This window comes from Poromitra crassiceps (assembly GCF_964638095.1).
Source record: "Poromitra crassiceps genome assembly, chromosome: 1".
NCBI classification, from domain to species: Eukaryota; Metazoa; Chordata; class Actinopteri; order Beryciformes; family Melamphaidae; genus Poromitra; species Poromitra crassiceps.
The window spans coordinates 28552950-28566125 of NC_139623.1; the positions used below are offsets into that span (position 1 = coordinate 28552950).

The 13176-nt window shown below is 41.1% G+C and overlaps 1 protein-coding gene across 1 annotated transcript; it reads left to right on the forward strand.

The window, feature by feature from the left end:
- Positions 1–331: 331 nt before the first annotated feature.
- Positions 332–10014, forward strand: LOC310778387 (reticulon-1-A-like; the record flags this gene model as incomplete). Its single annotated transcript, XM_083638796.1, has 6 exons — positions 332–344; positions 5640–5847; positions 8743–8881; positions 9062–9131; positions 9254–9300; positions 9997–10014. 6 exons carry the CDS (start codon positions 332–334, stop codon positions 10012–10014), a joined length of 495 nt encoding a protein of 164 aa, XP_083494922.1.
- Between the last annotated feature and the right edge of the window lie 3162 nt (positions 10015–13176).

Sequence of the window (13176 nt, forward strand, 5' to 3'; positions counted from 1 at the left end):
GGGTCTCTCTCTCTGCAAGCCGAGGGGACCGTCTTCACTTAAGTACATGCTAACATCTCAAGTTCCCAATTTGTGTGTGTGTGTGTGTGTGTGTGTGTGTGTGTGTGTGTGTGTGTGTGTGTGTGTGTGTGTGTGTGTGTGTGTGTGTGTGTGTGTGTGTGTGTGTGTGTGTGTGTGTGTGTGTGTGTGTGAATTCTAACAGGGGGTATCCAATACAGGATAAAATTAGGCCAGCCGGGCCTTATATTGCTGACAGAGCTGGGATGGCCAAAAACAGCCTGGCGTGGCAGCCAGCAGTGGAAGACAGGGAAGCAGCAGGATCACCGCTGATATGGCCACCAAAGGTAAGAAAAGACACGGTGACAGCTCTAGGTAAAGTGAATGGGAACAGATATGGAGGAAATAAGTAGGAAGAGTGAAGCTGGCTGGTAAAGTGAATGGGAACAGACATGGAGGGAATAAGTAGGAAGAGTGAAGCTGGCTGGGACAGTGGTGAGAGGTAGGAGAGGAGGACGTGTCCATTTTCTACAGAGCAGGTGCCTTGATTAGAGATAGGCTGACGAGTCAAATGCTGAGCCTGACTCGCACTCGTCTTTCAGCCGGCAGACAGACGGGAGTGAATGAGAGCAAACTAAATGAGAAGCTGCCGCTGAGAGAATATCGTTGCTCATTTCATTCTGGCTGACTGGACCGATGACTCCACTGAGATTTCATATGGCTTAGTCTTGAATGGCTGAATGGACAGTAGGATTGTGTTTCAGGTGAAGGGCTTATAATAGAGAAGAAGTGTGTGTGTGTGTGTGTGTGTGTGTGTGTGTGTGTGTGTGTGTGTGTGTGTGTGTGTGTGTGTGTGTGTGTGTGTGTGTGTGTGTGTGTGTGTGTGTGTGTGTGTGTGTGTGTGTGTGTGTGTCTGTCTGCGTTTTAACAGTTTGTTCGGTAAATCAGTAGAATAATTTTAGAGGAATAACAGCGCAAAGGTGTTTGTCATTCATGCTTCACCATACTGTTGTGAATCTGTCGCTTCAGCGGGCTGTCCAAACACAACTGGTTTGTGTGTGTGTGTGTGTGTGTGTGTGTGTGTGTGTGTGTGTGTGTGTGTGTGTGTGTGTGTGTGTGTGTGTGTGTGTGTGTGTTTGTGTGTGTGTGTGTGTGTGTGTGTGTGTGTGTGTGTGTGTGTGTAAGATTCCTGGATAGTAAGTAAGTAAGTAAAGGTTTATTTATATAGCACCTTTCAAGACCAGGGTCACAAAGTGCTGTACAATAGAAATACAACATGATACAGTACAGTATAAGAATTACAACAGTTTTACAACATAATAACAATTTAAAGTGCAACTCAGTACATACTACATAGTGTAATCACACCACAGGCACAGTGTCTAAACAAGGCCAGGTCGAAACCTGGCATACGGCCGGTGCATGGGATCGTCACCCATGTATACCCATACACATTTTAACAATCAACAGAACACATATAAGCCGTCATCTGATTTTCCACCTTTTTTCCCTGTTTGTGTTTAGGGATGCAGGATAAAGATTTTCTTCTTTTTTTTAATCAATGCTGCAGCTGCACACTTACTGTTTAAACTTGAATTATAATTGTTGATTTTCTTTGTTCTTTGATGTGAATTTATGGCTTTTTGGCACCTATATGTAACCTTTTAAGGTTGAGATAATTGTATTATCATTATATGGTCCAAATATTTCAGTAAAGCACTTGAAACACTTGAAATATTCTTACTTGGGTGGTATCATTCTACTTGAAATGATGGTAAAATGTATTATTTTTAGTAAAATAACATGTCACGTGTGCAATGCAATATTTGTAATGGAATCATTATGGGACACGGCTAAGAGCCAAACTTAGCCATAGTTCCATAATGATTCCATTTGCATTGCACACGTGCTACACTATGCTAGCTAACGCTGTGCCAGGTATTAGCCGTGTCCCATAAAGATTCCATTACAAAACACGTTAACGTTAACGGTAGCCAAACGTTTTTTTGGTTACACAATGCATTGCCAGCTATCTCAAAAACTAATGTGACAGGATAAGGACGTTTGATATGTTGTTAAACGTGTTATTTTACACCGTTTGAAAGAATGAACCCACCTTGAATTCTTTGAACAGGTCTGCCATAAAAAGTTGAATGTAGGCTAAGTAAGCAGCAGAAGCACTATTGTTTTTGTTTTAAATACTTGGTGGCAATACACCAGTGGCTACATGCCACTGGTGTTGCACTGTCTGCACTCACTGCCGAGTTGAATGTAAGAAGTAAGCAGAAGCACATTGTTTTGTTTTAAAGTTGAAGGCTACATGCCATTTGTTCATTGGAAATGGTTGCATACTATAATAAAGGAGATCTCACCACTGTTTACATGCTTTTCCGATCGGCTAACACGCTAGTTATAGCCTACTTAGCTCAGCTGTTAGCTACTTATCTTAGCTCTCTGCCTCGCGGTAAGATGTTCATGTTCCTTACGCATAACATTCATGTATATTTGCTGGAAGGGGAGACGTCTCCCGCTACTGTTGATGTCCAGAGACACTGGGAAATGTGTGTTTGTTTATTTGTTGCGTCGCGTGTAACATTAACATGGGCGCGGACCCTCTGCGGCCGTGAGCGACTCTGTCAAGCTGAACAAGATCAGATCAGGGCAGACAGGAAGTCCGAAACCGGACATTCGTCAAATAAAACAAATTTCAAAGTAAACGCCCATCTTGATGAAAGGGTGCCAGGAGTCGTGTATGCAGCGATTGGGACACACATGCTCCCATAGGCCAGTGCAAGCACCGGCCTAAAAAGCAGCAGAAAAAAGGCAAGTTTTTAGGTGCCTTTTAAAACTCTCCACTGAGGTGGAATTCCTGATGGCAGAGGGAAGCCTGTTCCTGATGGCAGAGGGAAGCCTGTTCCAGAGTTTGGGGGCCACAGCAGAGAAGGCAAGCTCACCTTGTTTGTTGTAATCAGATAATTACCATTAGATTTGCACTAGTTAGGTTTCTCATTTGCGACGTCTGTTGTTGCATACAGGACTAGTAACTTCAACAGTGCAGACTGTGTGTGTGTGTGTGTGTGTGTGTGTGTGTGTGTGTGTGTGTGTGTGTGTGTGTGTGTGTGTGTGTGTGTGTGTGTGTGTGTGTGTGTGCGCGCGTGTGTGCGTGCGTTGCGTGCGTGCGTGCGTGCTTGTGTGTGTGCGTGCGTGTACACACGAGACAAGACTGCACTGCACAATATAAAAGTCATGGCTTTTTATTTATTTGTGGAATGGTGCAACTGCATTATCAATTATTCAATTATCAATACATACAGCTTTTCCAGACCAATTTCAACAAAAGACACGAGCAAATAAAACATGCTCGATCATGTTCAAGATTTCCTTGGTTTTAATATAATAGGAGATTATGTTTAAAGTGCAATTCTGTTTATAGTTTATAGGAGGCTGCTGGAACATTTTACTCCCTACTAAGAAAAAGCAGAAGCACAGCTTCTTGCAAAATGGGAAATTGCGGCAGACAATAGCATGATTTTGTTGTTTTGCCTTTCTGCTTTGGATTTGGAATAGTGTGTGGTTTCACCATTCATTTGAATTGGTATGTAGTATAATATAGTATGTGTTCCTCGAGACTGAATCTGTATCTGCCTCTATAGTGGAAATGTAATTCAATGACTTTACAAATGGAGTCATTCAGGTCATTGGTAACTGTGTTGATGTCTGTGCTGTCAGAGTGCACAGCAGGATACACATGGTGCTGTGAGCTGCTAGTTGAGGCAGGATGATCAGTGTGGTTTGTGTGGTTGGACCATAGACATAAATAATATGGACGTAGCTATCCCATTACATTTCTTCTCCCTAGCGGAGTTCAAACGTTGGCCGTCACTATCTTGATTTTTCGTCAGCAGAGCGGGAGGGAGTGGGTGGAGTCTTTCCACACCTCACATGAGATGGGAGTTTCCCAGATCCGCAGCTCCGCCTGCTATTGGTCCAAGCTGCACGATCACTGGACAGGCGAACTGTCAATCACCCCCTTTTCTATCATCTACTTTACTCCAAATGGGCGAGTTATATAAAAATTGACTCCCCTACAGTTGTTATGAAAAGGTGAGATTAGCTATAGAGACCAAAACCGTGTTTTGCCCTTCACTGGAAAGATGTTTAATCCTGTTACAAAGTCGGGCATTTTAACATGGAGGGAATGCCAACTGCCCCCGACGCCTAGTGGCCATTCGAGGAACTACAGCTTTTCAATTCACTTCCGCATCATCAGAGGGAAGGGGGTGGGCTTGCCCATTGGGTTGGAAACTGTTTGGGGAACTGAACGTACATTTAAAGAGAAAGGTTGTTGACTGTTTTTGCTCTCCGTTATTATGAGAGGGGAAAACTCGACAGCCCATTGACTCGGTCACGACACATAGTATGCCATCTCGCACCAAGGTCTAGGGAGAGACCTCGCCCTGACCCGGAAGCCCTTCTTCAAGACTTCCGCACCTACATAACCCTGTAAGCTCCACCCACTTCAGCCTGACAGCTATGCGGGACCAATCAGGGAGCTTGCGTGCTGTGACATTTAGTAACAAAGATGTAGCCAGAAAAAGGGGAGAATCTCACTGATTATCATGTTGACGTGTCTCGTGAGACCGAGGCGGGCGCAGATTTGGAGCGAGGCGCCGCAGTTGCTCTCCATCGACTGCACCCGACTGCACACTCCATGCATGATGGAAAATGCCTCAAGCTGAGCACTCATTGGTTCAACACAGATGTATCACACACCCACAGTGAAATGAAGAAACTTCATTTTATATCTATTCCAACATGTCACTCACGTCATTTTCCATAAATACCACCTGCTGTAATGCCTACATTCAAATTAAAATAAGTAACGTGAAGGTCTGGGTCGTTTGAGCAGTGATAGTGGATGGCGCTAATGGACCTTTTAAGTTGTTTATCAATTGCCGTTAAACAAAACTGTAGAAGAAGAAAAAGAGCAGTTTGGCTTGTTGATGCCTCGCCTGACTGCACTCAGCTACTCTCGCCTCCTTTCCAGGCGAGCCAGAAGTCATCTCAAACGAGCCTACTGTCTATTTGACTGATGGCAACGTTTACACTGACACATTCTTTCTCTCATACTCATTGTATTATGTTGTAGTCAAGTCACTATATCTTGAGTCCAAGTCAAGTCTCAAGTCCCCAGTGTTTGCGTCCAAGACCAAGCCCAAGTCCGAGTCACCAAAGAAGAGTCCGAGTCAAGTCCAACTCAAGTCCCCATTACCTGAGTCTGAGTTACTGAACATGAGTGTGAATCCACACGTAGGTGTAACACACGTGCTGCTCTTGCACGTAATTGAATAATGTCATTGGTCAATGTCAATGGTATTAATATAGGTTACAAAAGAAGAAGATCAAAAAAGTCTTCATCAGTTAACAAGTCTGAATCGTCTCCAACTTCTGAGTCCGAATGCATGAATGCTCAAGTCCAAGTCCAAGTCTGAGTCATCAGTGCCAAAGTCCAAGTCCAGTCACAAGTCCTGGAAATGAGTCCAGAACTTGGCCTCGAGTCAGAGTCCTGGACTCGAATACTGCAACACTATACTCCCCACAGACAGTTTCTCATTGCTCACTCGCTCTCTTTCTCTTTGCAGTTGTGGATCTGGTGTACTGGCGTAATGTGGGCAAAACTGGTGTGGTGTTCACTGGTCTGGTGGTGGGCCTGGCCAGTCTCTTCCAGCTCAGTGCCATTACGGTGCTGTCCTACCTCTGCCTGGGTGTTATGAGCGTCACTGCCCCCCTCCGCCTCTGGTACAAGCTACTGGAGCTGCTGCACTGGAACAGTGGCATCCATCCCTTCCAGTGAGTCTTGTCCCTGTCCGTCAGCTCCAGATAGGTTATACATGTCAAGACACTGCTGGTTCAGTGCATTGTGGTACATCTCTTAAAAAATAAATGTGTGCTTTACAGATTGGATTGAAGTCTGGTGTGATTTTGTAGGGTAGACTATATTTAGCATTTCCGCCATTTGGTGTATACAGTAGTCTGAAATCCGTGTGGAAAATATGAATGGGATTTGCAAGAAACAAATGCTAAAAATAAAGTCTGTGCTACACTACACAGATGCTTACTAGCTATACTACGCTTTGTTTCATGAGATAATAGATCAACATCACCTTTGTGAAATTGCATCCTTCAGGCTACTTTAGTCTTTAGTCTAACTAGCAACAACTGCAACTAGAACGACCGCACTGCGGATATATGCCTCCGCAAACAATTGAGCAGTCAACATCCATGTCTGTCCAGACGTTTGAGCCAAATGTGAAGAAATTTCGTCAAGGCGTTACTGAGATATTGCATTAACGAGCTTGAAAATGGCATTCGTGAGGTCACAGTGACCTTGACCTTTGACCACCAAAATGTATTCAGTTCCTCCTTGAGTCCTTTAGCCCCATGTGATTTCCACTGTAACTGCTGTAAATTGTTGTGCTGAAATCTGTTTGCTGTTTGTTTGATGATTTGTTGTTTTTTATGCTTCTACTGGCTGCTTCACAAATTGCCCCTTGAGGATAATAAAGACTATCTTGAACCTTGAACCTTGAAGTGGACGTTTGAGCCAAATGTGAAGAAATTCCGTCAAGGTGTTAGAGATATCGCATTAATGATCTTGAAAATGGCGTTCGTGAGGTCACAGTGAGCTTGACCTTTGACCTTTGCTCACCAAAATCTAATCAGTTCATCCTTGACTCTAAATGGACATTTGAGCCAAATGTGACGAAATTCCGTATTCGTTATTGTGTTAACGAGCTAGAAAATGGCGTTTGTGAGGTCACAGTGACATTTAACTTTGACCTTTGACCACCAAAATCGAATCAGTTCATCCTTGAGTCCAAGTGGACGTTTGAACCAAAGGTGATGAAATTCAGTCAAGGCGTTCCTGAGATATCATGTTAACAAGGTAGAAAATGGCGTTTGTGAGGTCACAGTGACCTTGAACTTTGACCTTTAGACCATTAAAATGTAATCAGTTAATCCTTGAGTCCAAGTGCATGTTTGAGCCAAATGTGAACAAATTCCGTGAAAGGCGTTACAGAGATATCGCGTTAACGAGCTTGAAAATGGCGTTCGTGAGGTCACAGTGACCTTGACCTTTGAGCTTTGACCACCAAAATCGAATCAGCTCATCCTTAACTCCAAGTTTGAGCCAAATTTGATGAAATTCTGTCAAGGCATTCCTGAGATATCGCGTTAATGAACATCGGACGGACGGACGGACAACCCAAAACCATAATGCCTCTGGCTCAGCTATCTCTGGCGGAGGCATAACGAAACTAACCCCAACCCTAATATAACTACAACTAATTTATATATAAACAATAACAATTATAGTACCTGTCCAATGCAATTATATGAAATAAATCATACTTTTAATGTACACAGACAGGACGAGACGTAAACAAAGTTGCTCATCATGACTTCCTTTGTGCGATTGTAGTTTGCTTTCCTCAATCATTAGCATTTTTTGGACTACACACCAAATGGGGAAATAATCAGGTTTGGGGAGTAACAGATTATGTAACAGGATTACGTAATCAGATTACAAAAAACAGTAACTGTAATCCCTTACAGTTACAAAAAAAAACTATTAATCAAGATTACAGTTACATTTAGTAAAAATTGGGATTACTAGCAGGATTACACATTCAAGTTTAAAATACATTTTTGCCTCACACAACTTATTATGGCAATTTGTGAAATAATAGTCTGCAGCCAGTTTCACCAGATGACATTGTGTTAGTTTTCCACTTTGTAGTATAATTAATGAGAAACAGGCCACACTAGATAGATTGTCTGAAACTTGCCTGCTGCAACCGTGTAACCAACACATACTGTAAGGTCTGGAAGAGTAGTCAAATGCAGACAAATTGTTCAAAAGTAATCCAAAAGTAACACAAAGTAATCAATCAGTTAGGTTATTTTAATATTGTGTGATACTTGGATTACGTTACTGATTACGATTACAATTCAAATTTAATTTAACATGTAATTAGTAATTGTATCGGATTACAATGCACTGTGCTCCTGCACTGATGTTGCACCTCCCACCTCCCTTTGCAGTTAACATGTGCAATACAATGCAATTCATGCATATAAGGTGTGAATATAACCTGTTAATACTCTTATCTGTATCGTCGTGTATATATTTTGTTAAAATTGCCAACTCTGAAAACTGTACTTTTTCCAACTTTGTACTTGTACCTGTCACTTTGCCTTGCTAACTTTGTACTCTGCCACACTGACAATTTCCTCGTACAAACATACTGTACGAAGATTTCATTTGCAAAAACAGGTATCTCTGTTAGTATTTTTTATGGTTTCAAATTAGATATTGATGTATTTATATTGTAATTTATTTATTTTTGGTACATTTTTACTATCAATCACAACTAAAACATATTCATCTGGTAATTTTCACATAAATGACCTCAAAATGTTTTTGTATGTGCAGTCCAGGGAGTATCAAACAGGTGTTTGTCATTTTAAGAATGTTTACCTGTTTTTACAAATGAACTCCTGAAATAATGTGTGCAAAATTATGTCTTCCAATATGGTCTTCATGACATTATTTATGTGTGTGTGTGTGTGTGTGTGTGTGTGTGTGTGTGTGTGTGTGTGTGTGTGTGTGTGTGTGTGTGTGTGTGTGTGTGTGTGTGTGTGTGTGTGTGTGTGCGTGTGCGTGTGTGTGTCCGTCCTCAGGTCGTACCTGGATGAAGATGGCTCTCTGACAGATAAGGAGACAGTGATGCTGGTGGAAGAGGTGGTGCTGCTGATTGCCTTTGCTGTCACAGAGATCAAACGGCTGCTTTTCATCGACAGTCTGGTCGACTCTACTAAGGTCTGAGCTCTCTCATGTGAGGCAAGCAACGCTAAAGTATCATCAGCAACTGAACCAGAAAACATGGAAGCTAAATGTTGAAATGAATCATGTTTTTGAAAACCAAGGCAGTGAATGAGCTAACTGTTAACTTACAGGGTTCAAGTCAAGTCAAATGTGATTTTCCCTGCTCTTTCTCAGTTTGCTGTGCTCGTGTATCTGTTGACCTATGTGGGCCTGCTAACCAATGGGCTGACTCTGGTGATAGCTGGTGAGCTGCTGCTTATTCCTATCTTCTCTTCTCTCTGCGTTTCTATCATACTTCCTCCTTTCCTCTAAGAAGATGAACACCTGATTATAATGTTTTGTTTCTCCTTTACCCTTTTTTTGCAGCTGTGATCGCTCTTTTCTCACTTCCTCTATTGTACAAAAAGCAGCAGGTGAGATTTGATTCTTTCTTTTTTTCTTGCCATTTTTTTTTCTTGCCAACAAAATTTGGTCAGTGAATGAAAACCTATGTTTATGTAAGGAAAGGATAGAGAAAAGCTAAAGTAATAGTAATGGTGCGTGGGAAAAGGTAAAATAAAATAAAAAAATAACACAAAATAATGTTGTGGTGTTAGAAAGAATCATAGTTATTTAAAAAGATTTCTTATCATATCATTATTGTTCTCAAGGAGTTTATGAAGAACAGCCGAGCTGTTTGGTTGAAATTCAGAATATTTGCATTTGAATAAACAAAACACCATACAACATAAAGAAGCTCATGACATGACATTTTTTTTTTTTTTTGATAAGAGTAAAAAAAGGTTTTTGAAAAAGGGGGAGGAGTTAGATAAGCAGATGTTTTGAATGCACCGCAGCAGCTGGCAGATGACAAACCCATTTGTCATTTTGTTGACAGGCACGGATAAGGAGGACGGTTAGAGCGGTGAAGGCTTTCATAAAGAAAATCAGAAACATGTGAGTGACATTTATAAACGATCGAAATTGAGTTTTTTTTTTTAGCTTGATGCTCTATAAGTAATCTATTCTTTAAAACTCTGCTTAAAATAATTCAATTTTATTCCAACCAAACAATGAACATTGATGTTTTACATTGTGTGATGTAATGTAACATCTTTTTTGTTTTGCAGGTTTATGAATTTGTATAATAAGGTGAGACCATCTCCTGCCTCTGGCTCTGCACCCACCCCGACTCCTCCTGCACCCGCACCCGCACCTGCACCCAAACCCAAAGTGAAGTCAAAGTAATGGGTGTGATGGTGTAGGCTACTCATTCGCATGTCAACGCCCCCCAGGAACAGGATTTGGAAAAGGTTGGAATGATGCGTCCTCTTTGAGGCCACTGGAGGGGCAGCTCTTTTCGCTTTTCCCACCATGATCTTTGTTCATGTGAGCAAGATTTAATCCAACCTGACAGCTGATACAATGTTGCCATTCAGTCAAGGAGAGGGAGGGGAACTGTATCCAGAGAGGACTTTTATTTATTGAGATGTTTTCTGGGGCCAGCGTTTGATATAAACTGGTTCACACTGGTTCAAAACCCCCCAGAAGCTTGTTTACACCATGTTTTCTTATTATAGAAGCTCTTTAGCAGAAGAAGGTCTATTTTAAGTTAGCATAACTAGCTAACGTTGTTGTGTTCCCTGTTGTGTAACATCAGAATTAAGCATTATTGCGGCATGTATTATTTAATGTAAGCTGGAGAGATGATCAAAATTCATGCACCTCACTTGATTAGCTGACATTAAGGTTTTGTTCTTGCGATGCTGCAAAATAAGCTAACCCTGTGAGTGAAACATTAGCAACAAGTGGCTTTCCAACAAGTGACGCCCTGATTAAACACAATTACTCATCTTTAACTTTCTTAATAATGAGCACACTCACTCATTAGCTACTTGTCCTTAATTCATGTTGCTGATTTTAGAAATATGTCACAGCCAGTGACAACTTCTGCTCTCAGACCATGCTTGTTATTTAGAAGCTAATGTTGCTGCCAGCAGCTGCTTCATCTCATATCTTGCTCCTTAGGTGCCACACATAGTAGGCTATGGAGGTGCCACATGTAGCCTAGCATTTCAATCAATGAATCATTACACAATACACAAGACTTTAAATTATAGTAAGCATTTTTACTTTGCAAGCAATAGCCTAACTTTATTATTGTTCCACTATTCTGGCAACATAGTTTCAACTTTACATTTTCTTACCTTGTTGGAGTGGATATTTGCTGGTGACCTCGATCTTCAAAACAAACACCTAATACACATGGAGCGATGGAAGGAGGGACAAAACAAGTGGCAATCCTCTTAGGAAGCGACAGGGTTTATGGGAAATTGGGTCTTAATTTTGAGAAACACAAAATGCTACATGTACCTGTAAGCTTGCCATTTACGCCTAAATGTGTTCTCAGGGAACCTTTCTGGTTTGAGTCTTACCGCTGACTTAGCTTCACTTTTCTGTTCTTAGGGCAACTTAATCTGCCCCGTTTTGATTGGACAATTGTGTGAAGCAATCATATCAAACACTGCCTTTAGAAGGCATTTCAATAAATAAAACACCTATTATATAGATTGTATAACTTTTTTTTAAGTAATGTTGTGAGTGAAAAATGATCAACCAATCAATAAGCAATCAATCAATCATTTTTCACTCACAATGTCCTCTTCAAACAATTATTTTTTTCTCTCTATGGAATGAGATCCAGAAATGGGTCCTGGGCCTCCATATTGTGGAGCCATGTCTCAGGTCCATAACACCCGCCAACATCATGAGGAGCAGCATCACGAGGGGCTAGTGAAAAAATACCCATCATAACACTTAGTCTCATATTCAGTTCCACTGGCTTGTTGATCATTGCAGTCTGAACACATGGTAAGAGTATCCAAGAACAAGTTTTTCCTAAATGAACCCTAACCACTGCTTCCCCGCCTAAAGTTAACCTTACTTGATCCTAACTAAATGGCTCTTTTATTTGCCAAACCTGAGCCAAAGATAATTATTCATTTCAAGTTAGCTGCTTATCCAGCATGCCAGGAGGTGTGATGTTTTTTGGTCATGTCAGGTCTCTCTTATTCTCATTGTCTAAGACATCGCTCTTCTTCTCATAGTAACAAGTCTTAAGGAGCCTAGAAATCAGTCGACATTTAACTTCACATTATGATCCCAGGCTTACATTAGGCCTACATGTTATTTTTAGAACCCCTGAAGATATATAGGGCAGCAAAGGAGACTTTCTGACATTTCACTATCAAAAGGAGGCCTTGCCTAAATAGGTTATAGTGTGAGGATACGCAAGACTGTCACACTCTGTTTACTGATGCCTGTGGTAGCATACTGTCAAACAGCTCAGACATGGAGCGACAAAGTTATGCTAACCTAATTTGCAGGCTGCATATTAGCCATATTTCTCTCTATTTCGGGGGCTCTATATTTCTCATAAAGTTAGATTTGTACTTAACGAAAACATTGACTGTGATCACTTTATCACCTAGTTTTATCTAGCATCCTGGGTGTTCAGATTGCAAAAATCCAGGCATATCGAACTAAAATGTACTCAAGGACAGGCATTTGGCCACATGAATAACAAAGAAATAAAAGGAAATGTGAAATGAACATTTACTTGAAGCTGTAAGATTGTCAAGAGTATGAGAACTAGAAATCTAAAATACTGTGCATCATTTATGCTCTCGTGCAACCATTTAAGAGTAATGGGTTCATGCTATTTATATGTCGATGAGAGCAGGCAGCTGAATATTAATCAAAATCCACTTCCACTGATGTGCATAAAAGACATTGGCTCTTAATTTGTAGGATGTTCTGTCTGCAGTCCAGTTATAATTCACCTGAAGACAATGTGCAAGTATAGCCTATATGACAGCTGCCACTGTGCCCTTGAGCAAGGCTGTAATTCCCAGTTCTTCCAGCACAGCTGTTAAGTGCTGAATAACACAATACTGTGGTTGTTTTGGGCAGCTCTCAGGTGTGAATGTGTGTGAATGTGAAGCAGGCTAATTCTGAAAAATAGCATGTGTGACCCAAACTGAATTTCAAGATTCAAGATTCAAGATTCAAGATTTTTATTGTCACTCCATGGTACAAGTATCACGTGTAAAATCCTTGTGCTGTGGACTCCGTTTACAACATAGTACAAATATAACAGGGCATATGAGTGCAAAAACAACAAGAGACACAACAAGCAATAAGGCAGTATAGTGATAAGACAAGTCAGACAGTGGCATATTCACTGCACATAGGTGCACATGTCGTGTGCATACTTTAGACGTGCTTAAACATTTTAAATTCTGCGTATT